This window comes from Phoca vitulina, unplaced genomic scaffold, assembly GCF_004348235.1.
Source record: "Phoca vitulina isolate PV1807 unplaced genomic scaffold, GSC_HSeal_1.0 scaffold16, whole genome shotgun sequence".
NCBI classification, from domain to species: domain Eukaryota; kingdom Metazoa; phylum Chordata; class Mammalia; order Carnivora; family Phocidae; genus Phoca; species Phoca vitulina.
The window spans coordinates 15,111,075-15,136,016 of NW_022589719.1; the positions used below are offsets into that span (position 1 = coordinate 15,111,075).

At 46.9% G+C, this 24,942-nt stretch overlaps 2 protein-coding genes across 2 annotated transcripts in view; one reads left to right on the forward strand and one right to left on the reverse strand.

Moving 5' to 3' along the window:
- Nucleotides 1-1,369: 1,369 nt before the first annotated feature.
- On the reverse strand, nt 1,370-14,917 carry COMMD9 (COMM domain containing 9). The gene is made up of 6 exons (XM_032414896.1): nt 14,850-14,917; nt 6,734-6,859; nt 4,844-4,983; nt 3,716-3,750; nt 3,247-3,350; nt 1,370-2,182 (listed from the first exon to the last, which is right to left on the reverse strand). Exons 1-6 carry the CDS (start codon nt 14,898-14,900, stop codon nt 2,042-2,044), a joined length of 597 nt encoding a protein of 198 aa, XP_032270787.1. The 5' UTR covers nt 14,901-14,917; the 3' UTR covers nt 1,370-2,041.
- A 4,957-nt stretch (nt 14,918-19,874) lies between these two features.
- Nucleotides 19,875-24,942, forward strand: part of PRR5L (proline rich 5 like) — a 142,827-nt gene continuing 137,759 nt past the window's right edge. The window contains exon 1 of the mRNA XM_032413917.1: nt 19,875-20,097. The gene's annotated coding sequence lies outside the window, so the exon portion shown is untranslated. The remainder of the gene's footprint in view (nt 20,098-24,942) is intronic.

The following is a 24,942-nucleotide window of genomic DNA, read 5'->3' on the forward strand; positions in this document are numbered from 1 at the left end:
ACCCAGATGGTTCTGTTCAGGTCGATCTGGCTGAAGGAATGATGTCCAACAGCCCAGACACCTATGCTGCTTCGGGTTACTTTCTTATGGATGCCCCTGGGAGGCCCAGGGAACAGGGACTTGGAGATGGGACTGTGGGTCACAGGGACTAGAAGGAAAACAAAGGGGTTGAATTCACAAGGCTATACTCAACCTGACAGTAAGACCAGGGGCTCTCATTCTGGAAACAGTGGGCTGACTTCCGGGGTCCACGAACTCTTGTCACTGAATATAAAAAATGGAATGTTCATTTCCTACAGAAAGGATAGGCAGCTTTCATAGATTATCAGTGGACACAGCCCCCAAAACGTTAAGAACTGCCATGTTAACAGAAGGTTGCTCGGCTTCCAAGAAACAGCAAAGAGGAGCTTGGGATTTTTTTTCTCGACATTCCTAGTGTCTTAGGAGTACGTTTTCTCATCTCTACTTCAGTTCCAGTATTTTCCAAATGGAGCTAAAGTCACAGAACTCCACGTCCCTTGCAGAGTCCTGTGTGGTAGAGAGAAAGCGAGAGAAATCTGGGCCCACGTCCTAATGAGGCCATTTACCAGCAGGCGACTTAACCTCAATGAGCTGATTTCTTCATCGGTAAAGAGAGGATAATGCATTCACCGTCGCACCAACCCTGCGACAGTAAGTGAAACGGTGACTGCGGAGGGCTTTCCACCTTCCTTTCCTCTAAGAATCAGAGCAAACCCGATCGAGCCTTTCTTATCCGCCCTCACGGTGCTAATAAGTGCTTTCAGGGACGCGGCAGCATTTAATCCTCACAGAAGCCCTACAGAGGAGCTACTATTATTATCCCCATTTAATCTTAAAAGAAAGGGAGGGGGAGAATTGAGAGGCAGGGTCCAGCCCCTCACCACTGAGAGGCAGAGCTGGCTTCCAGCCCTGGCAGCCCGACTGGAGCCCATCCTCTGGCCCCAGGGCTCTGCCTCCTCCGCCCACCGTCCCCTCGTCCACACACACCGCCCAGAGCCGCCAAGACAAGCGCGGCCGGCCGGCTGCGCGCCGTGGCCCTGGGGTGACGTGGACCATGAGGCAGCGCGCACGTGACAGGGACGCTCAGCTCTGCGGAGCACTGTCCCTGCAGCCCCCGTGACAAGCACTCACTGCCTGTCAGCCTAGCTTTCTCCGGCTCCACATGACAGACGAACGCCTGGACGGCGGCGAGGCCCACAAGCCTGCTTTCAGGCCACATGGTGCTCACGAGCTCAGTGGGCAATGAGAAGCTGGGGTCACCTTTCCCAATGAGAGGCGGCGCTGGCGCAAAGCAACAACTCAGGTTAAGGACAGAAGCTTCGAAAAACGTGACTGGAGTCATGAAGTTTTTAGAATGATTATTTATTTCCATCACTCCCACTTGTTTCCCCTGGCATTATATCAAGGACGGGCCCTGTGGCTTCAGGAAGGAGGAAGTTAGCACCCATTCCAGACTCCCTACGCTGGAAGGAGGGCCCGCAGGGTTGAGGGGCTCAGGAAGGCTCTGGACTTGGGCCGGCGGGGGGCCCCAGGGCTCTACAGGCCCTGGCCGGCTTCTGTGACGGAGAAGCGCCAACTGCTGGCCTCAGCCCCGTGATTCCCTCCCTGTGCTCCAGGGCTGGAAACGGGCCAATCAGACCCAGTGCTGGAAAGGAACTTCCTAGATGAGCTCCACAACGTGGGCCTGAATCTTCCAGGCAGCCACACAGAGGCACCTGACGGTGCGGACGCCCCCTCACACTGCCACAGTGGTGAGGACGTCTTCCAGAGATGGGGGCTTCTGCTCACCAGCTTCAGAAGGACGAAAGATGACGAGGGAGGAGAACAGCGCGGGGCCAGGGCCGCTTCCTCCCGGTGCAGCTGTGCCTTCCGGACGGCAGCCCCATTGCCGTCCCCCCCGGCCTGCCTGCCGACCCTGCCGGCGGCCGCAGCTGCTGCACAGGGGCGACCCGGGGGCTGGGAGGTGCACACCGCTGGCCGGCAGCTGGGGCCCGGCCGTGGGCCCGGCAGCCGGCTGGGGTCATTTGTTGGCCACGGCGGAGAGCTGGTCGCGGATGCGGCCCAGGCCGTCTAGCATAGTGTCCAGAGTTTCCTTACTCAGCTCCACAGTGACCGCTGAGATGGAGGGTTTGTCTCCACACAGGCTAGGATCTTCTTGGATCTGAAAAGAGAACAGGGCCCAAACGTCAGAGCCGTCCCTCTTCCCACCGTCCTGGAGGTGAGCCCTGGAGCTGGGAGCCGTCCCCCGTTCCGGTGAACCTCTGAAGACAGGCTTTTTGCTCAGAGCTACACAGAGTCCTAGCCCTGGCGTCATTTAGCAAATGAGGAGACGGAAGGAGATTCCCAGAGGCTTGGGGGAGCAGTGCTCAGGGTGGGTACGGGAGAAGCCAAGGCTCACTCACCCCTCGGACCCGACTCTCAGCATCCGAGTGAGGAGATACTGCAGGGGCCCGTATGGGTACTTGACGGAGGGGGCTCTAGGGCTACTGAGGATCCACCGGGACGCAGAGAAGACACTACAGCTCCTAGTTATATTTGTTTCTTTAAAAACAAAAGTCAACTCTACTAGAGTTTAAAAACTTGTTAGAGGCACCCTTACTTTTTCATCTTCTTACAGGTGCTGAGTTTCTGGGTATGTGGCTACGTAAATACGGCATCACTAAACAAGCCCTCACCATAGACAATGTGGTTTAAAAAGATCCCTGAAAAGATGTGTAGGCTGAAGGTAACACCGGGGAGGCCAGAGTGGGCGAGCAAGGAAACGGACGGGCGCGTCCCCAGCCGGCACGGGAGCTCCGGCTCAGCCGCGTCACAAACTGTGGCGGCACAGTCACCCGGACAAGCAGCTGCCCCAGGGACACCAAGATTACCGCGAAGGCAGTCTGGAATCTGACGGCACGCCCGCACCGTGAAAGCTAAACTTTCCCGTTAGTGTAGAAGGTAAACTTCAGGGAGCAGCAAACCCTTTTTAAAACTTGTGTTTTGTGTTTGTCTTATCCTTTTAAAAGTTCTACTTCCGGTGTATGATTTATTATGTCTGTAACATGTTAGTACAGTAGTGACCATGTACTTGACAAACAGAGACCGCACCTGGGAGGTGCCAAATTTTTTTCTATGGGGTCAGAGGTCCCAGAGCTTTGGAGACTGGTATTTTCGACGGCGCGCGGGGGTGCCGCGTCATTGCGGCCCCTTCTTTCCTTCTCACGGGCCTGGCAGTGGACGCACCTTCATCTGCAGCAGGCAGGTGGGGACGGCCATGCGGCTGATGCTGTCGGAGGAGGTCTTGATGTCCACTCTCCAGTCCAGGTCGACCAGGCGCGGCAGAGAGACTGTGAAGGAGACGGGCCAGCTCAGAGCCCCTGCCGCTCACCTCACCAAGCCCTTACTCTGGGACAGGCAGCCCGGAGGGCTGGTCATGCTTCTGAGCCACAGGACAAGTCTCCGAGGGAGACGAAGTCAGGGGCCTTCCTCACCACGCTCCATGCCACCTGCACTTGGCACTGATTCATGGTGGGCGCACGGCCAGGCTTCTGCCTGCACACACGGGCCTCCAGATGCCGGCACAAAATGAGAGACGAATTTGGGATGAGGTTAATGCACATTGAGTTTCGGTTACAAAGTCTGGCCGCCTGGCAGAGTTCGAGCCGGGGCCAGGAAGGAAGGGTAGGGAGGAAGGCGGGTCCTTGGTACTCACTCTGATGTGCCTGGGCTTCCGTTCGCCAAGTAGAGCTGTTTAAGAGGGAAAGATGAGGAAAAAAGAATGGAAAAGGGATGAGAATTGATCATGAGAGAGGCCTGTGGACCTGGGCCTCTACCCCTTCTGGAATCCTCGAGCCTATCATCACTCCCTGACAGGAAAGGACCACAGAAACGTCCACTGTGTGGCAGAAGCACTTTCTTGTTTGTTCTACATAGCTCAGTGATGTTAAGGCCATAAGCGCTGTTAGTTTTCATAGCTTAGGGAGCAAAAAGAAAGAAGAGGCTTAATGCATTGTGTTTTTATTGTGTTACCGTTCTCAGAGATGAAGCAGGAAAAGTCAACCAATTCTCTTTTATTGAGCATCTACTCCACAAAGTACTGCCTTTTATGCAAAACACACCCAAATAGACCCATCTAATGCTACAGCAAAGAGCGTCACAGTGAGATGCTAAGCAGAGGCAGGATAAAATGTGGTCACGTGTGAGAGAAGTTTCTAAATAAACAATAAAATCCTTGACAAGCAGGGATCATCTCTTATTACTGCCCGAGAATTCTGGTCAAGCCTGCTGCTGACCAGTAGCTAATCAGTTCTGCTTAAATTGTATGTATTCAAAGGATTTTCCAAGAAAATATCTAGCTAATTCACAAAAGAAACAAAAATGACCAATTAAACATATGAAAAAGATATCTGACATCATAGTATCAAAGATAAATAAACTGAAGTGAGGTGCATTTGCCATTTGTGAACTGGGGGAAAATGTGAAACGACTCCCGCAGGGCCAGTGAAGGTGTGGGGGGAGGGGCACGCGCACGTCCTCCTCCTGGAACCAGCTGGTGCCATCTTTCTGATGGTCAACTTGAGAACAGAAAGCAGAAGCCTCACTCTCGTCTTTAACCAGTAAGCAGATAATTAAGCATGTGAGCAACCTTTCCACAGTAAACTGAAGTGAAAACTGCCAATAGCCTAAACATCTAACAGCAGGGAATTTCTTAACTAAATGTTATGTAATGTCTCCATATAAAGAATATATTTAGCCACTAAAAAGGACACTGAAAGTATTTATTGACCTAAAATATCATTATGTGAGCATTACAAGCAACTCTCAAGAAATGAGCACTTACACGTGTTCTAGGATGATTTTCGTCAGTAGGTTTTTGAGGTTCTGGTGGAAATTTTCAGGGAAGAGAGCCAGGATCGCCTCAGCAGAGGACAGGTCACGGAACACCGCCAGCCTGGTGAGGCGGTGCAGAGCCTGGAGCAGCTGCAGGACAGGCCCGCGGTGAGAAGCAGGGCGGGGGGCAGGGCTCTCTCCCCCCGCGGCGGGGGACACGGCCTGCCGCGCGCCGCCACGTCGTCCCAGCAGTCCCATGGGTCCTGAGGCCTCGGTCCCAGATGCTGATGCCCACGTGCCCCGGCCCACCTCTAAGTTCACCTGTTGCTTTAGAAGATAGGGGTAGCTGCCTGACACAGGAACCTGTCAACGTGCCAGAAACTTCTGCTTGGGAGCAAAGGGTTAATAAATCCCCTTTCCTTGTGCACAGAATCTAACCTTCAGTTCACTTTCTAGCCTGTTCCCTGGGAACACGAGGGAAGTGAAAAGTCAGCTGTGTTACTAGGCAACGCTGCACTGGCCACTGCGCCTGGACTGGGGGTTCTGCACGAACCCCCGGGGGCCCAGAGCCGGGGGCGGCTCCCCTGAGCGGGGCCGCATGCCACCTGCCAGAGCCCGAAGCTGAGCTCACGGACCTGCCACCAGAGGTACTGGCTCGGCGGGGTCGGGGCTCTAAATCCAGGGTGTCCTTGCCCCTAGGCTGTCCCCGAGGAGGGCGAAGAAAACAAACGGATCCCGGGGGAGCCGTGCTGACTGCCCTGGGGAGGAGGAGGGCCTGGCACTGCCCTGCCCACCCTACGTCCTTCCGACAGACAGTAGCCAAGGATGGCCCGCGGCCAGCTTGTGAAGGCAACAATGCTCAGCTGAAACTACCACGACTCTCTGGAGGGAACTGCTTTAGGGCTTCCTCTGATGCCCTGGGAGGCCGCTCAGCTGCAGAGGCACAAGGTGAGAGGCGAGGGGATGTCACCCCTCCACTGATGAGGGGTGAGGTCCCAGCCTCCCTGCCCTCCAGGGTGACAGTTCTGCGGTGTGTTCCCCAGGGTTTCTTACAGGATCCCAAGTTTGAGCCCCGCTGCCCACAGCGGTGCCCGGTCATCAACACATTCTTTCTTGGCTTTGTCTCTCCTCCCTGTTCGACTGTCCCTACTCCCTCCTTTGCGCTTTCTAGACTCAGCTCCCCAGGTAATTACTTGCAACCACTCTTAGCCTCAGGGTCTACTTTTGGGGAAGCCAAACTAAATCTTCAACTCACTTCCATAATCTGGATGCTGCCTTTTACTGTTCTACAGCTGATTTCAATGAACCGAGCTCTGGTTTAAAAATAGTAATAATAATAATAACGCAGGCCTGTTTGAATGAACTCCTATTTTAGAAACATATTTGCCCTAAAAAGAGAAGGCTGTGAGTACTGCATAAACTGAGTCACCTCACTCTTCCTCTTGGCCACCAGCTGAGGTCAGGTGGGGTCCAGCAGCATGTCCCCTGAATCAGACTCAGGCCTCAGAGCTTCTACCCAGTGCCCCCAAAGAAGTCTGTCTAAGCTATCTGGCTGACAATCTATCAGCAGCGGCAAGTTAGAGGGCAAGAAAATCGCAGAAAGGTTGGCTTTTGTCCACACTGTCTAGGGAACAAGTCTGAAAAGGAAATGGATGGGACCTCTGATTCTTGGTATAGTTCACCCATCCTTGCCTCATTTATCATAAGGAAGTGAAGGTTCAAAGACAATAGCTTTTAAGTTCACTAGCATTGAAACAAAAATCTATTTTAAGTTTGTTACAATGTCAACAGACATTTCAGGGGAAAAATTTCCTTGAAATGTGGCAATGATTGGAAAGTTAAGAAAGAGACTAATGAGCTGAGAAGCCAGTGGCCAAAGGTCACTTCTGACCACACTTACTTGCTCCGCTTCCTCCGGGGTCACAGACAAGCTGGAACACGTAATATCCAAGAGCCGTTCTGAGCCAAGGGCTGAGCTGGAGAAGCTCTCTTGGCACAGCTGTCTGACAACATCTTTTGAGGAGGCCTATGAATTAATTCACAGAGGGGGAGAAAAAAAACACTCAGACTCTGAAAATACATGTTTCAGAACATGGTACTGTCTCAGTCATGGTGTGATACCTTTGAGACTCAAGATTTAAAGGTGCACAGGACATCTGCATTTCCAGGGCAGTGAAATAGATGTCGTTTGTCTTATTTTCCCTTCTCAGCACAACTGAAAGCGCTGGGCACTATGTGGAAAACAAACGTAAGACCACTCTGAGACGCAATGGGGAGAAGACAGACCTGCTGTGGGCCTCCCCCTCCAGCCCAAGAAATGACATGGTGCTGAGTCTCCTGGATTTTCTTGTTGTTCATATATCCCGGACTTCGAGCTAAAGAACAGGGCAACCCAGAACGCCAATGGGTACACAGAAACAAAACAAACAACTCCCGACAAATACCTGCTCTCTCTAGCCAAAGGACCAAGAAAGCTTAGCAAGACAGAAAACTGTTACGTGAGAACTGCTCTACGGAGCCAAACACCACAGAAAAACCTGTAGCCCCACTCCCACCTATGTTAGCAAAGGCTGAGTGGGGAATGCGGACTTCCACCCTTTTGGGGCTACAACGAGGTATCCCAACACCCCACCCGGGTGGTATCAGAGAAGGCTAAGGAGGGAGCTGAGACCTCATCCCCACCGACGGGCAGCTAGGCCCACCACCCCTTGGTATTAATAGTAACTACATGGGGGCCAGAACTTCCACCCCTGCCCAGTAGTAATGAGGAACCCCCACTTTTGCATGTCAGTAGGAACCAAGGGCAGAACCTGGACTTTCATCGCCATCTGGTAGTAATGAGGCAGAAACCCTCCAGAATCTCAGACGATAACACAAGAATGCCCAGGTTTCAACTGAAAATCATTCAGCATACCAAGAGCCAGAATGATCTCAAACTGAATGAAAAAAGACAATCATTAGATGCCAACATCGAGATAACAGATGTTAAAATTACTGGACAAAGATTTTAAAGCAGCCATGGCAAAAATGCTTCAACACCTAAATACAAACATGTTTGAAACAAATAAAAAAACCAGAAAGTCCCAACAAAGGAACAGAAGATACAAAGAAGAACAAAATGGAAATTTTAGAACTGAAAAATACAATAACCCAAATTAAAAAGTTCGGTAGATGGGCTCAGCACCAGAATGAAAGGGACAGAGGAAAGAATCAGTAAACTGGAAGACAGAGCCACTAGAAATCACCCAGTTTGCACACAGAAAACAGACTGAAAATAATGAACAGAGCCTCGGGGATCTGTGGGACTATACCAAAGAATCTAACATTCATGTCATTGGAGTCCTAGAAAGGGAGGATAAAAGAGGGCAAGGCTGAAGAAGTACTTAAAGAAATAACGGCTGAAAACTTTCCAAGTTTAGCTACAGACATAACTGTATGCATTCAAGAACCTAAGCATATTCTCAACAGGATAAATCCAAAGAAATCCATACCAAGACACACCACAATTAAACTCCAGGAAACTAAAGGCAAAGAAAAAAATCTTGAAAGTAGTGAGAGAGAAACAATATCTTATCTATAAGGGATCATTAGAATAATAGCAGATTTCGAATCAGAACTCATGGAAGCAAGAAGGAAATGGCACAATATTTCTCTGGTGTTGGAAGAAAAGAACTGTCAACCAAGAATCCTACACCCAGCAAAAAATATCCTTCAGAAAATGAAGAAGAAATCAAGACATTCTCAGATGAAAGAACACTATGAAAATATGTCACAAGACAAAAGACGTTCTCTTAACAGAAAGGAAACAATAAAAGGAACCTTGGAACATCAGGAAGAAAGACAGAACACAACAAGCAAAAATATGGGTAAATACAATAGACTTTCTTTCTCTTGAATTTCTAAATTCTGTTTAAAGGATGAAGCAAAAATTATACCACTGTCCAATGCGGCTCTAAATGTATGTAGAGTAAATATTTAAGACAATTATATTACAAATGAGGGAAGGGACATAAAGGGAAGTAAGGTTTCTATACTTCGCTCTAACTGGTAAAATGATGACACTGATAGATTGTGATGTTACATATATAAATGTAATAACTAGAGCAACCACTAAAAACATTATAAAAAGAAATGCATTTTAAAATGCTACAGATAAATCAAAAGGGAATTCCAAAAATATGTTCAAATAACCCACAGGAAGGCAAGAAAAAGTAAAAAGAAACAAAAACATAAAAGAGCAAATAAAAAAAATTAAATGGCAGACTTAAGCTCTAATATTCAATAATTACATAAGCTGTAAGTGGGAAATTAAATATGAGCTGCAAATATGACTCAATTAAATGCTGCCTATAAGAAACACTCTTCAAATATAATGATAGAGACAAAAGTAAAAGGATGGAAAAAGATATGTCATGCAAATATTAATGAAATAAAATCAAGAGTGGCTACAATAATATCAGACAACATAGACTTCACAGCATATTACCAGAAGCAGAAAGGGACATTATATAACGATGAAAGGTTCTATCTCCTAAGGAGACATCCTAACTATGTATGCACCCAGCAAGAGAGCTAGAAAACATGAGAGGTAAAAAAGAGACAGAACTGAAAGAAGAGACAGACAAGCCCACAAACATACTTGGAGACTTCAACACTGTCCTTCAACAACTGATAGAACAACTAGACAGATATTCGACAAGAACACAGAAGATTTCAACAACAGCATTGATCAATCTAATCAACGCTTATGGAACACAACCCAGTAGCAACAGAATACACATTCTTTTCAAGTGCCCACTGAACATATACCAAGATAGATGATATTCTGAGCCATAAAACAAACCTCAACAAATTTGAAAGAACTGAAATCATATTGAGTGTGTTTTTGGTGACCACAATGGAATCAAACTAGAAATCACCCACAGAGAGATGACAAGAAAATATCCAAACACTTGGAAACTTAAACACACTTCTAAATAATCCACAGATCAAAGAGGAGCCTCAAGGGAAATTTTAAAAATTATACTATAAAAATTATACTAAATACATAAAAATGAAAAAAAACCCACAAAATTTTTGGGACACAGCCATGACAGTGTTGACAGGGAAATTTACAGCATAAAACACATATATTAGAAAAGACAAAAGTTCTCAAATCAATAATCTAAATTCCCACCTCAAGAACATAGAAAAAGAAAAGCTATATAATAAACCCAAAGGAAGAAGGAAGGAAACAACAAAGAGCAGAAACCAATGAAATTGAAGATAGGGGGGAAAAAAAAGAGAGAGAGAAATCAATGAAACAAAGAACTAGTTCTTTGAAAATATCAATGAAATTGACAAACTTTTAGTAAGACTGGCAAAGTTAAGCAGAGAGGAGACACAAATAACCAATATCAGGAATGAAACAGGGCATATCACTACAGACCCTAAAGATTTCAAAAGGAAAATAAGAATAACCACAAACAACTCTATACACATAAATTTGGCAGCTTGGACAAAATAGATAAATTCCTCAAAAAACACAAACTACCACAGTTCCCCCAATATGCAACTGATAATTTGAATAGCCCTATAATGATTAAGGAAATTGAATTCATAATTTAAAACTCCCCAAAAAGAAATCTCCAGGCCCAGATGCTTTTGCTGGAGAATTCTAACAAACGTTTAATGAAAGAATTAACTAATTCTACACAATCTTTTTTAGGAAACAAAAAATGATGGAACACTTTCCAATTCATTTCATAAAGCTAGTATTACCCTAACATCAAAGGCAGACAAAGACTGTATAAAAACATAAAAAAAAACAACTGTAGTCCAATATCCCTCATAAAAATAGGTGCAAAAGCCCTTTAAAAAACATTAGCAAATAGAGTTCAGCAACATATAAGAAGAATTATTCACTATAAGCAGGTGGGATTTACTCCAGGGACGTGAGGCTGGTTCAGTATTTAAAACAAACAAACAAACAAACCTATGTAATCTACCATATTAACAGGCTCAAGAAGAAAATCACATGATATCGATCAATGCAGAAAAAGCAGTTGACAAAATTCAACATCCGTTCTTGATGAAAACTCTCATAAAATTAGGAATAGATGGGACCTTCCATAATTTTATATACAGCATCTACAAAAAACCTAGAGATAGCATTTTACTTCATAGTGAAAATCTAAAGTTAGGAACGAGGCAAGATTGTCTGCTGTTACCACTCTTATTCAACATAGTGCTGAAAATTCTAGCCACTGAAATAAGTTAAGAAAAAGGAATAAAATATATACAGATCAGGAAGGTAGAAACAAAAGCTGTCCTTATTTGCAGATAACATGATTGTCTACACAGAAAGTCTCAAGGAATGTACAAAAAAACTACTAGAATAAGTGAGTTCACCATGTTTGCAGATATGAGATACATATAAAAATTAAGTTGTATTTCTATATACTAGGAATGAACATGTAAACACTGGAATTAAAAATACATTTGTCAGGGGCACCTGGCTACCTCAGTCTGAAGAGCATGCAACTCTTGATCTCAGGATTGTGAATTCGAACCCCATATTGGGTGTAGAGATTACTAAAAAATTAATAAACTTTTAAAAAAGATTTTATTTATTTATTTGAGAGAGAGACAGCACGCACAGGGGAACTCACAAGCAGGAGAGGGACAAGCAGACTCCCTGCTGAGCGTGGAGCCCGATGTACGGCTCCATTCGGCAACCATGAGATCATAATCCAAACCAAAACCAAGAGTAGTAGGACACTCAACCAACTGAGACACCCAGGTGCCCCCAAAATAAATAAACTTTAAAAGAATAAATAAAAATTAAAATATAGGGGCGCCTGGGTGGCTCAGTCGTTGGGCGTCTGCCTTCAGCTCAGGTCATGATCCCAGGGTCCTGGGATTGAGCCCCGCATCAGGCTCCCGGCTCTGCAGGAAGCCTGCTTCTCCCTCTCCCACTCCCCCTGCTTGTGTGCCCTCTCTCGCTATGTCTTTCTCTGTCAAATAAATAAAATCTTTAAAAAAAATTAAAATATAGTATCATTTGCAATTGCTCAAAAAAAGAAAAATACTATGGTATAAATCTAGCAAAACATGTACAGGACTTGTACGCTAAAAAATTACACAACATAGATGAAAGAAATCAAAGATCTAAATAAATGGGGAGATACATCATGGATTGGAAGAGTCAACACACTAAAGATGTCAATTCTCCCCTAATTGATATACAAGTTTAACACAACTCCTATAAAAATCTCAGCAGGTTTTTTTAAACATAGACAAAATCATTCTAAAATTATATAGGAAGCAAAGAAACTAGAATAGCTAAAACAATTCTGATAAAGAATGAAGTAGGAGAAATCAGCCAATCTGATTTCAAGACTTATTACATAGCTACAGTCCTCAAGACTGTGAGGTATTATCAGAGGAATAAACAAATAGATCAATGGGACAAAACGAAGAATCCTGAAATAGACCCACATAAATTTGCCCAACTGATTCTTGACAAAGTTACAAAAGCAATTCAATGGAGGAAAGACAGCATTTTCAACAAATGGTTCTGGAACAACTGGACATTCACAGGCAAAAAAAAAAAAAAAAGAACCCCTCAAACTGTCTTACATGCATTATACAAAATTGTATCATGTACTTAAATGTAAAATGTAATGTAAATGTAAACTATACAACTTTTAGAAAAAAGAGGAGAAAATTTGGAGATCTATGGCTTGGCAAAGAGCTCTTAGACATGACACCAAAAGTACAATTCATAAAAGGAAAAATTGTTAGTAAATTGTACTTCATCAAAATTAAAACTTTTGCTCTGCAAAAGCTCCTGTAATGAGTTGAATGGTGTCCCCCTAAAATTCATATATTAAAGTCCCAATTCCCAGTACCTCAAAATGTGATCTCATTTAGAAATAGAATTGTTGCAGATGTAATTAGTTAAGATGAAGTCATAGGGTGGACCCTATTCCGATAGGACCAGTGTCCTTATTAAAAAGGGAAATGTAGAGGGGCTCCAGGGTGGCTCAGTCAGTTGGGCATTGGACTCTTGATTTCAGCTCAGGCCGTGATCTTGGGGTCATGGGATTGAGCCCCATGCCAGGCTCTGCACTCATGGACCCTGCTTGTGATTCTCTCTCTCTCTCCCTCTACCTCTTCTCACCAGCCCCCCACCCCCCAGAGGGTAAGGAGAGGGTGAGGGCAGAGGGGAGGTGGATGTGGATATAAAAGGGCAAAAGGAAGGATCCTGTAGTGATGGCAACGTTCTGTATCTTGAGTGTATCAAAGTCAATATCCTGGTTGGGATATCATACTATAGTTTTGCAAGATGCTTCTATGGGGGGAACTGGGTAAAGGGTAAATGGGACCTTTCTGTATTACTTTTTACAACTGTATGTAAATCTATGATTACCTCAAAATAAAAACTTTAAGTAATTTTTTCAATATTTTATTTATTTATTTGAGAGAAACCGAGAAAGAGAGAGAGAGACAGCAAGAGTGGGGGGAGAGGCAGAAGCAGACTCCCTGCTGAGCAGGGAGCCTGATGCAGGGCTTGATCCCAGGACCCCAAGATCACGACCTGAGCTGAAGACAGATACTTAACTGACTGAGCACCCCTAAGTAATTTTTTTAAAAAAAGAAAATACATAGAATAGGAATGAGAATGAATTAACTATTGCTACATAATAGCAAGCAAAAAAAGCCTGGAATAAAAAAAGTATATGCTGTATTATTCCATTCATGTGAAGTTCAAACATGGGCAATATTAAATTGATTTTAAAAGCAAGGATAGTGGTTACTACTGGGATGAATGAGGGAAGTAACAAAGGAACAATAGAGAGACTTCCGCAGTACTGGTAATATTTTGGTTTTGACCATAGTGATGGTTAGTTACATGGGTATGTAATAAATCATTGAGCTGTGCATTTATGATTTCTGTGCTTTTATGTGTTACACATTAATAATACTTTTTTAAAGTATTAAAAAAGTCCATACCATGAATAGGCAGGCATTGGGTGGGGAGTGGGCAGAACGGATGAGGGTGGAAAGGCCCAGGGCTGTGAGCTGAGAGCCATAGGTTTCCAATCTCAGCTTTGTTACTTCATTCATTAATTCACATAACAGCTATGTACTGAGCACATGCTATGTGCCACAAGTTGAGACACACTTGTTGGGGATACATTTGTGAATATCATAGAGTAGCTGCTTTTAGGGATGGAGAATACAAGTGAACACGGCTGGGATTGTTAAAACAAAGGAGGGACCACTGCACGAAGCAATCAATGATGATGCCGTGCCATGAATTGCTTAGTGTTATGAACTCAAACCTTTTCATCTGGAGTTAAAACCAAAAAAAGAAAAGTCCCAACTGGATCTTACATTCTGCAAGAAAGGCAGAAAACAGGCAAATAGACGCATCACGTCTACAAAGGAAGATAAAGCCGCCCCTTCTTCCATAAGGGAAATCAGAAATTAAACAAGTAATTCCAGTCCATCGTTTCATTTGGTTTTAAGAAGCCTCACAATCTTTCAAATGATTATCAGGAGAGTGTTTGGGCCTTTACACAGGTCAAAGCAAGTACAGAAAACCCGGGACTCAGGAAACAGAACGCCCACTTCACTCACGGGGCCGAAAGGAAGCAGAGGAGGGAGATTCCTCAACCATGGAGCGAAGAGGGGCTGCGGGAGGAAATGGGGAACTGGCAACGTGGATCTAGCACTGACCACCTCAACACGCCAATCCTGAACACCAGCCCCAGAGCCCTTTAGTAGGGGGCATCTGTACAGCACCTTCACGTCCGTTATCTTATCTGTGCCCCCACCATCCTGTCAGGACGGTATTAATTTCGAGCCCGCTTTCTAAAAGCTCGGAAAGGCCCAACGACGCAGTCACCCAGAGAGGCAGTAGCAGGGTCACGGCTCCAAATCAGGGTCCATTTGGTCCCAATTCCCATTCCGTCTCAAGGCCTGGGGACAAAGGCCCGCCTCACGATGTCCCCACCCCTCCAATTTACCTTCAGCAGGCTCTGGAGCGCCGCGAAATTCTCCGCTGTCAACGCGGCCATCTTCCCCAAGTCACCTGACGGCGACACGCGGAGAAGATCGTCACGTGGCTCCGAGGCCGCCGCAGGGCATGCTGGGGGCTGTAGTCCTTCGGGATGGCGATGGCTGCCCGGGTTTTGGTGCTGCGGCATGGGGAGGGGTCCATAGGACGCGATCGCTGGATGATAGCTCAGCCTGGGGACTCTAGGACAGTGGAGTCTGGAGGACGCAGGTGTAGGATAGTTTTCCCGGGTGGAAATTGGCTTGGCTTGGCTGCTGTACTTACCAAGACCGGGAAAACTGATTTTCCTTCACCTGTGTGGGTGGGCTGGCTGATTTGGGGAATGCACCTGCAGGTGGTATTCACACCCTTATGTAGTCCCCTCCCACACTGTACCAGGATTGGTCTGTGTGGCCAATATCAGGTGGCAGAAGTGATGGTATGTCACTTCTGAATTATTTATAAAAGACTGCAGTTTTGGGGTATTCTCTTTTGTCTGCTCCTTTTTTTTGAATCTCTTGCTCTGGGGAAAGTAAGCTGTCATGTTGTGAGAAGCCCTCTGGAGAGGTCCATGTGGCAAAGAACTGAATGAAGCCTCTGGCCAATAGCCAGCAAGAAACTAAAGCCTGCCAACAACCTCACTACTGAGTTTAGAAGCAGATTCAGTAGCCTCCGCAGAGCTCTGAGATGACGGTAGCCTTGGCCAACACTTTGACTACCACCTCATGAGACTTTCAGAACCAGAACCACCCAGCTAAGCCACTCCCAGATTTCTGGTCTTCAAGAACTGTATGATTATAAATGTTTGTTGTTTTAAGCCATTAAGTTTGGTAATTTGTCCACAGCAATAATAACAAATACATGGAGGCAATACAGTATAGAGACTTTAGACTTCCACCTAAGTTTGAATCCCAACTCTACATGTTATTAACTGTATCTTGAGCAAGTTCTCAAACTTCTCTGAGCCTTGGTTTCCACATCTGTAAATTGATGTCGATCACACCTACTGCAGAGAGCAGAGCTGAGTGATAGGTGATGCCCCCGGGAGGTTATTCAGCTCTCCTGGCCCTGTGGGCAGGTAGGTTATGAGGGGATCCCCCAGGATCCAGTCAGTGATGGGTAGGGCTGTGACCCTGCACTATGTCATCCCATTTGGGTAGGGCTTCCCAGACTGCCACTACCATGATACATTTGAAGGTTTGTCTATGGTCTGGGGAGCTTACAGCAATTCCTAAACCATAAATGTTTTCACAGAAAGGAACAGAATAGAATAACGGAATTTATTTCCATAATTTGGTCCCACTACCTGGTTTTTGTTAGGCCTTATCTGATTTCTTTCCAATTCTGGGTCTATGAATTTGTGCTTACTTTCATTTATTTAATAAACTTGACATGAGCCAGGCTCCTTCCCTCCTTTCTAAGCTTCTCACACTAACTGATTTACTTACTTCCTATAATAATCCTATGTGATACACACACACACACACACACACACACACACACACAATACTATTATTTTTCCCATTTACATATGAGGAAACCGAAGTACAGAGAATACAGAGAAGTTAAGTAATTTGTCCAAGGTCACACAGCTAAGTAGGCAGAGCCCAGAATCGAACTCGAGCAGTTGGGCTCCAGAGTCTGAGCTGTTAATTGCCCAGCTGTATATGTCTCCTTGTCTTCCCGTAGCTGAAGACCATGAGCTGAAAACTCATGCTTCTTCTGTCTGGATGTCTGACTCCCTTCCCAACGGGGCAAGAACAATCTGAGGGTGTTCCTGGATAATCCGCCCAGTGGTGTGATGAGAGACAAGATAACGAATGGAGGGGGTACCTTTGGAAAAAGACTCAGGTTCAATTCCTGGCTCCTGTGTGCTTCTGGCAAGTTACTTCATCTCTCTGAACCTCAGTCTCCTCATCTGTAAAATGGAAACAACAATTAAAATACCTTTTGACGATTATGGGGAGCTCAAGGATGATTTATACCCCAGAGAGAGAAGGGTTACTTATTTGGAGACTCCATCTGAGCCATTGGCAGCTCTGAAGGGCAGAGCATTCCTGTGCTATGAGAAAGGGTTGCCACTAGGTTGATAGACCATCTCGGTTTGTCCAAGAAGGAGGGATTTCCTGGGACACAACACTTGCAGGGCTAACACTGGGACAGTCCTGGGCAAACCAGCCTCGCTAGTCACCCTTGTGTGAGGAAAATCATCTTTTTAGAACACTTGTCCTGTCTTCTCCAGTGGGGCTGATGTGAAGAGAGCAGCATGAATGCAGACTTTTTAAATAGAAGGTGATTAGGGGCAGAAATCTTAGTTTGAGAGTTCTTTTGTTGTTGTTGTAGTTGTTAATAGCTTTATAGAGAGGTAATTCACATATACAATTTACCCACTTAAAGTGTACAATTCAGTGGATTTTAGTATATTCACAGATTTGTGTAACCATCACCACAATGCAAGAACATACCACCAAAAAGAACAACCATACCCATTAGCTATCTTCCCCCCTTCTCTTTCCATCACACCCCAGCCCCAGGCCACCACGAATCTCCTCTTTCTCCTCTCAATTTACCTGTTCTGGACATGGCAGACACATGGAATCAGATGCGGTTGTTTTCATCAATATTTTCCCCTTAACCTGATGTCTTCAAGGGTCATCCACGTTGGGTATCATGTATCAGGACATCATTCCTTTTTTTTTTTTTTTAAGATTTTATTTATTTATTTGACACTAACTTGTTGACAGAACTAACAAGAGCAGGAGCACGAGCAGGGGGAGTGGGGGAGGGAGAAGCAGGCTTCCCACTGAGCAGGGAGCCCGATGCGGGGCTCGATCCCAGGACCCCGGGATCATGACCTGAGCGAAGGCCGACGCTTAACTACTGAGCCACCCAGACGCCCCAAGATGTCATTTCTTTTGATGGCTGAGTAATTTCGGTTGTATGTTTATCTGTTCACCAGATGATGGATACGTGGGTCATTTCTGCCTTCTGGCTGTCATGAGTAATGCTGTTGTAAACACTCTTGAACAAGCTTTTGTGTTGATTGATATTTTCATTTCTCTTGGGGTATATATCCAGGAGCCACAGGGTAGCTCTGTGTTTAACTTTCTCAGGAGCTGCCAGACTGTTTCCCAGAGTGGCTGCGCCATTTACCTTCCCATCAGCAATGTCTGAGGGTTCCAATTTCCCCACATCCTCACCGACACTTGTTATCATCCGTCTGTCAGGTGGGTAGGTGTGAGGTGGTGTCTCGTTGCGAGCAAGCTTGCCTCAGAGTTGAACTTTGCATAGCCAGCCCATGTTGTCATTTAGGCTACCGATGTTCGTTTGAGGTGACTGATGGAGATTATGGGGGCTTAAGCGCCCAGTCTGCCCTTGGGTCCCACCACCAAGTCTGGGCTGCCTTCTTTATCAGAAGAATGCCTGCAGGAAGTGGATGAGGCCAAGGGGCCTATGGTCCTTTTGGGAGAGTCCCCTCATTTCCCTGCTTTCCCCTTTCCTCACCCCCATTTCAGGGATGGAGGTGAGGGCGGGTGTCCACAGAGAAAGGGGCTGCTTCACTGTTTTGGTCTTATACCACGTGCTCTAAGTCAAAGACTGGTTTTGAAGTGGACTGATCAGCTCATTGGAAGACTGCAGGCAAATTAGGGACAGAAGACCTGAAAATGGCAGATGCATACTGGCTTGGACATGCTGTCTATGTCCAGATCAGGCAACACAAGCTGCATGATCTGGAGTTCCCTTTGTACTAACGTTTGTCTTAGTTAATGCCGCATTTCAAAATGGGGAAATGCCACCTAAAAATCCAGATTTCTGGCTTTTCTCTAAAAATTGACGGGCCTAGCCATGCTGCTCCCACCATGCAGCAGTTGGCTGGAGCTGAGTCCTGGCTGCCCCCCTGAAGACAGGCACAGGCTCTCCAAATTCCCCACTGCTTCCTGTTATGTCACAGTTGGCCATCCCCCCATGTCACCTGCCTTATCCCTGCAGGAGGGTATTCGTTAGTGCCCAGCTTCCCTCGGGGACCTAAGGAGGTAAAGTGAGGCCATAGTTGATGGCCAGGCCGAGTTTGTATTTGAGATCCTGGGTTTCCGGTTATCTGCATCTCGTCTCACCATGAGCCTAAGCAAGCTGCAGGTGGACATCTAATTTCCCATTCATGCTTCTTAAGTGATTTATATGGCCCAAACATGGTTCTAAGAGCTTTGCATGTTTAAGTTCATTCAGTCCTCACAGTGACCCATGAAAATTCCCAGTTTACAAGTGGGAAAACGAAGGGCCGGAAAATGAACTCATAATCCATGGGTAATTAGTGGCAGACCAAGGATGTGAAGGCAGGAGCAAATGAGGTCATTTTGCGAGCTTGCTCATGATAGAGTGCCTGGTCCATTGGGGGGGGGGGGTTCAGTGGAGGCTGCCACATAATGATTCACCTGGCTTGGTAACTGCTGCTGGCATGCTACACAGCCAGGCACTCGTCCTGGCCGGGTGCCCCTCACTAAAGCCAAGGGCTGGAGTGGAAGACACCCGTGTTTGGAGAGATGATGTCTGCCATTCTTTCCAGCTCTAACTTGTGGTAAGTCTCAGAGAGGTAGCAAGAGAAGAGGGGAGGGAGAGGAGAGGGGGCATTTGTCAATTCGTGATGCCTGGAAGACTAGCAGGTACCCAGCTGGTCCCTCCAAAGGGGGTGTCCCCTGTCCCCCCATTTCAGAACCCCATGAGCTGGGAGTCCAAATTTCCTCCCCCGGCTCTGGCTAGCCTGGAGGTTATGATTAGTGAAGTCCAGAGCGCATCAGGCTGGGAGGGCAATGTGGCCTCGTTTCTCACCCTCCCGTCCCCAGGAGTAACACAGAAGTGGCTGGTAACACACGGCATTGTCCTCACACACAGGGCCTCTTTGTTTCCCTGATTCACAGAGAGGAGGCAGTAACAATGGCCTTGAATGGCACTTTGCGCTCCTTTCTCCAATGTTATACTTGTGTTTTTCAGTTCTGGGATCAGCTAGACAATTATTTCCTGCGGGAGGTACCAGCTTTTCATCTTTTCCATCTGTTTCTCTGGCAGTCCTCAGGCCCAGGGTCAGTGGGAACTGATGGAGAGCTAGGCCCGGAGACAGCAGGGCCCATCAAAATGTCACCTTCTCAGGAGGCTGGAAGGCGGTGGCCCCTCACCTCTCCCCTGCAAGGTGGGACCTGCCCTGGAGGAAGGAATCAGACCAGGTAACATGGGAGACAGGCTGAGAGCTGTTGGCGGGGAGCGGGGCCAGAGGCAAAGGCTGAGCGTCCAGCCCGAGGAGGATGGGTTTCTGTTTTCTAGATATCCTGTTTGCTGGAGAGTCACTGTCTGCTGGCAAACAAAGGAAACTGAGGTCAAGTTCAGCAGCCTCCCAATTAGGGACACACTCTGCCTCTCTGACCCTTAGTCAGTGCCTCTGATGTCTTTGGGTAACAAGAAACTTCAGGGTCCATGTGGATTGATGGAAATGACTGTTCCCTTAATCACTGCTGCCATTATTACGCTCTTCTTGTACTTACTGTATTTGGGTATGTATCACTCTATGTATCTTACCGTATCGATAGCAATTATAGCAAACACTTATACAATGTGTTTTCCATTCTTGCTTGATCCCGGGCAGTCTGGTCCTAGAATCTGTGCTTTTCATCATAGGCTTCTTACATAATGTTTTGTACAATAAATCAAGGTCATTCCAAGGTCTCACCTTGAGAGGCAGTGATGTATAATGATAACTATGTGTCCTGAGTCCTTTGCTTTGTGCCGGGCAACGTTCCCGGGGTTTAGCCTCTATGTCCTCATTTATTCCACATAATAACTCATTGGATGGATACTTTTATGGTCTCCATTTTATTGAGGAGGCAACTGAAGTGCAGGGAAGTTAAGTAACTCTCCGAGGGTCCACAGCTGTCACGTGGCAGAGGCAGGATTTGAGCTCAGGTCTCTCCGGAGTGCTGTGTGACTCTAAAGCCTACCCAGCCCTGTGGCGGGGCTGGAGTTAAGTGACCTCCTCCGGGTCATGAGGTGTAGAGGGTGGCATTCTGTCCCTGGCTTTGTAGAAAATCTACACTTACATTGCTGGCCTGGGGAATGCAGAAGGTCTGAATTGGTTTGTCTGCTGTTGTGAGCTTTTTGCCTTGCTTGATGAAGGTGGAACTGCCCGACAGTGGCAGAGAAGGAATTTGGAACGATGATAATTGCTCCCCAAAGACATCTCCTACTTGGTTGGCCAGAGACTGGGCTGAGCTGCCACCCATGTAGGAGGACGTGTGGCACATACACAGGACCATGGGGGGACATTCAGGAAGCCAATTTTACTTTGGTCTATAACCGCCCCTCAATTTTTTCCTGTGGTGTCCCCTTCTTTCCCTGCCCCAGGATGAAAATTAGGGCAGGCCCATGCCTCTCCTGGCTACCTCTCTAGTTCCAACACTGTCTCAGTTCAGTAATGGCTACGATCAGGTGTGTGGAATAACTCAGACCTTCAAACGTTGCTCCATGTGCAGACTCTCTCCCTCCTCCAGCTGGGGCCTGGAGCAGGGAAAGGGAGTCTGTGGTGGGTTTCCTGCTTCTCACCTATGCTTCCATCGGGCTCACTGAGGATTCTGAGCCCCGGCAGGGACAGGAGACGGGGAAAGAGGAGGACGCAGAGGAGCAGGGAGTTCTTACTTGGGTAATACTGTGGTTGGCTGCCTGGGCCTGGTGGGTGTTTACACCTGATTCTTTATCTCTTGGCACAATTTTATAGTTACTTCAGAGAACACCCTCCTTCCTCATTTTTGGGGATTTCTAAACTGCTGATCCCTCGAAGCTGGCTGCCTCAGACTCCTTCTTCCATCCCCCAGTGTCTGAGCAGTGCTTACTAGTTTGGAGGGGCGGCCGAAACAAAGACCACAGACTGGGTGTCTTAAACAACAGAGACTAATTTCCTTACAGTTCTGGAGGCTGGAAATCCAAGGCTTTGGCAGGCTTGGTGTCTTCTGAGGCCTCTCTCATTGGCTTGGGGTTGTCTGTTTTCTCCCTGTTCTTCACGTGGTCTTCCCTTAGCGTGTGTGCATCCCTGATATCTCTCTGTGTGTCCAAATCTCGTCTTCTTATGAAGACACCAGTTGGATTGAATGAGGGTCCACTCTAAATGCCTCATTTTAACCCGATCACCTCGTTTAAAGCCCTATCTCCAAATACAGTTACATTCGGAAGTACTGGGAGTCAGGGCTTGAACATACGAGTTTGGGGGTGGGGGGCACACAATTCAGCCAGACCAGGTGCTGTCAGCTTCTGTCTGGGGAAGGGTTTCACTCCTCCGGGTGGCCCTCTTCTGAAGGATCTACACAACTCCCTAGGTCACCTGTTGCACACCTCTGGCTAATCAGAAATACTCAACTCCTCTTTACCCTGGCAAATCCAAAGCCTGCGGGCCCCCTCACTCCAGCTGGCTGCTCCATCTGTCTTCGCTTTGGGCTTCTAAGGCATGATGCAGACATGAGTCCTTAGAGATGCTCAAGCTGCGGGGATACAGATCACTCCTGGGAGGTGGGGAGTGGACAGTTGGGACTTGGAGCACACCTATCGTTCACTCCAAAATCCCTCCTCTAGCTCCCACTGTTTCCTCAATCCAGCCCTCCTTTGCAGGCTGGGGATGGTCCAGTAAGAGGCAACTGGTTTCTTTTGCAAGTCCTGCATGATGGTGTCACAGCTCCCTTGGAATGTGTCCCCTGATGGCTTGTGTCTTCAGCACACACTGAGATTCAAATAGTCTTCCCACCTGCTACACCTACAATGCCCCATTTAATGTTCATGAGGAACCCTATGAGGAAGATGACGGTGTCCTCGTCTAGCTGAAGGAGGAGGAGCTGGAGCTTAGACGGGTTCAGGATCTCCCCCAGGGTAGATGGTGGAGCCAGTGGGGAGTGGGGAGCGGAGATCCGCTTTGACCCACTTCAGTCACTTCCCTGGGCCTTCACCACCAGGTTTCTGAGAGCTTTTGACTGCTGGCCTTTGTTCTGTGCTGGGAGGAAGTTCCTTCTTAGCAGAATGTTATGAAGGTAAAAAGGTAAAATCCCCCACCTCGTTTGAACGTTCCAGTTGGAAAGCAGGGGCGGGTGGCAGGGGTGGCAGGTCCAGCGTCAGATGGGCTCCGTGTACCGAAGGGATCTCTGTTGGAACCCTCTGCCCGTCCCCTAGCGTAACTCCACCAGCCCAGTACTGACAGGGCAGTGGAATAGCTTTCTTTGCAAAAGCACGCAAAAGCAAAATTGCATTCTGAAAATCTTATTTGAGGCAGAAGGGGCTGTATCATCTCACCCTGTATCCCCTAGGAGGTACTTGACCTAAAGAAGACTTCAAAATAGAAAGATCTTGATTTTTAAGCTGACTTTTTCTGTTTTAGATTTTTAATCATTTTCTTTAAAAAGTGCGGGCCTGCCGTTGCCCATCTTTGCACAATTTCCTAGGGACGGAAGAATGACAAATGGGTCTGGCAGCCGTTTGGAAGCCGTGTGCCGAGGCTGTGTCCAGGACCCATCTGCAAGCAGCGCTGGGCTGGGCTGGGCTGGGGTGGAGTCTGGGGCCCAGGGAATAGGACCGCAGGGATGCACTGGGGCTGCAGTGAACTTAGGCCAGGGAAGAAGGAGATATTTCTCTTTATCCACTCAGCAATCATTTAGTGAATACCTATCACGCTCAGGCCCTTTGTGGGTCCTCTGCCGGGAAGGGACGGGTCGTTGAATGGGCCCTGGGAAAAGTGAGCTCTGAGGCAGGACAGGGGTACATTGGATCATCAGAGGTGTCAAGACCCAGGGAGCTGGGCAAGGGAGGATGAAGGACCGAACCACAGCCCTGGCCTCCAGAATGGAGAGAGGAATGGGTTAGGCAGGAGACAGTGTGAGAGCTGTGTGGGGTCAACCGACAGAGGCATCTAGAATGTCCCTCTGGTTTCTGACTTGGCGCACCGAAAAGATGCTACGTCATTACCAAGGGGTGAGTGTGTGTGTGTGTGTGTGTGTGTGTGTGTGTGTGTGTGTGTGTGGAGGGGGCAGCTGGGCTGGGAGTGGAGCTGGCTGAAGACCCTTTTCAGCAGGAGGAAGTGGGGCATAGAGGTTGTTCTTTCTTTTAACAAATAGGTACTGAGGGCTTGCCATGAGCTGAGTGCTGTGGAGAAGAAAGCAGAGGGGACACATTCCATTCCTCTCAGAGCTTACAGCCCAATTCAAATGAAATGTAGCAGAAAGACTGGAGAAGGAATTGGGGAAGGGCTGGGGAAATTTGGATACAGGACAAGTATTCAGCAACATTAGAGAATGATTCATTTCTAAAAGTGTGATTATGGCATTGTATTTTAGGTAGAATACTCCTCAGCTTTCTTCCTTTTTTGGAGATGCCAGTTGAAATATTTAGGGGTGAAGGAGCATAATGTCAGTAATTTACTTGGAAACAAAATGAATACACACACACACAGAGCAAAGATGGTAAAATGTTACCCGTTGCTGGGAGTATATGAGAGTTCGTTGTACTGTTCTACTATTCTTTGGGCTTTTGGTTTCTCCGTGCAAAAACTTTCAGAATAAAAATTTAAAAATACAAAGTAGCAAGTGCATCGATGGGAAGTAAGGGCGCCATGGGAACACAAAAGGGGGTGGGGTGCCTAATTGGAATTTGATGGGTGAGAGAAGCTTTCCAAAGAAAATAGCATCTAAGAGCAGAGAGATGAACAGTCGATGGACAGGGGAAGGGGGAGGCGCTTTGGGGAGAATGTAACAGGCGGCGTGTGTGAATCCTTGGTAGCCTGTTTTGTTAGAGGAACCAAAAAAAAGACATTTAACGGGAGTGTCGAATGTGAATCAAGGAGTTACCAAGAGGTGAGAAGAGAAGGTGTCGTGTATTGAGCTGTTGGGTCTGGCAGCCGCTGTGGTAAGCTTCATCTATATTAGTTCACTTAATCCTCACTGGCTTCCAGGCATCTAGAAATCAACACTGCTGTGTTATAGATTAGGTAAACTGAGGCCCAGAACGTTGAAGTAGCGGCTCAAGGTCACAAATCTGGAGGAGCCAGG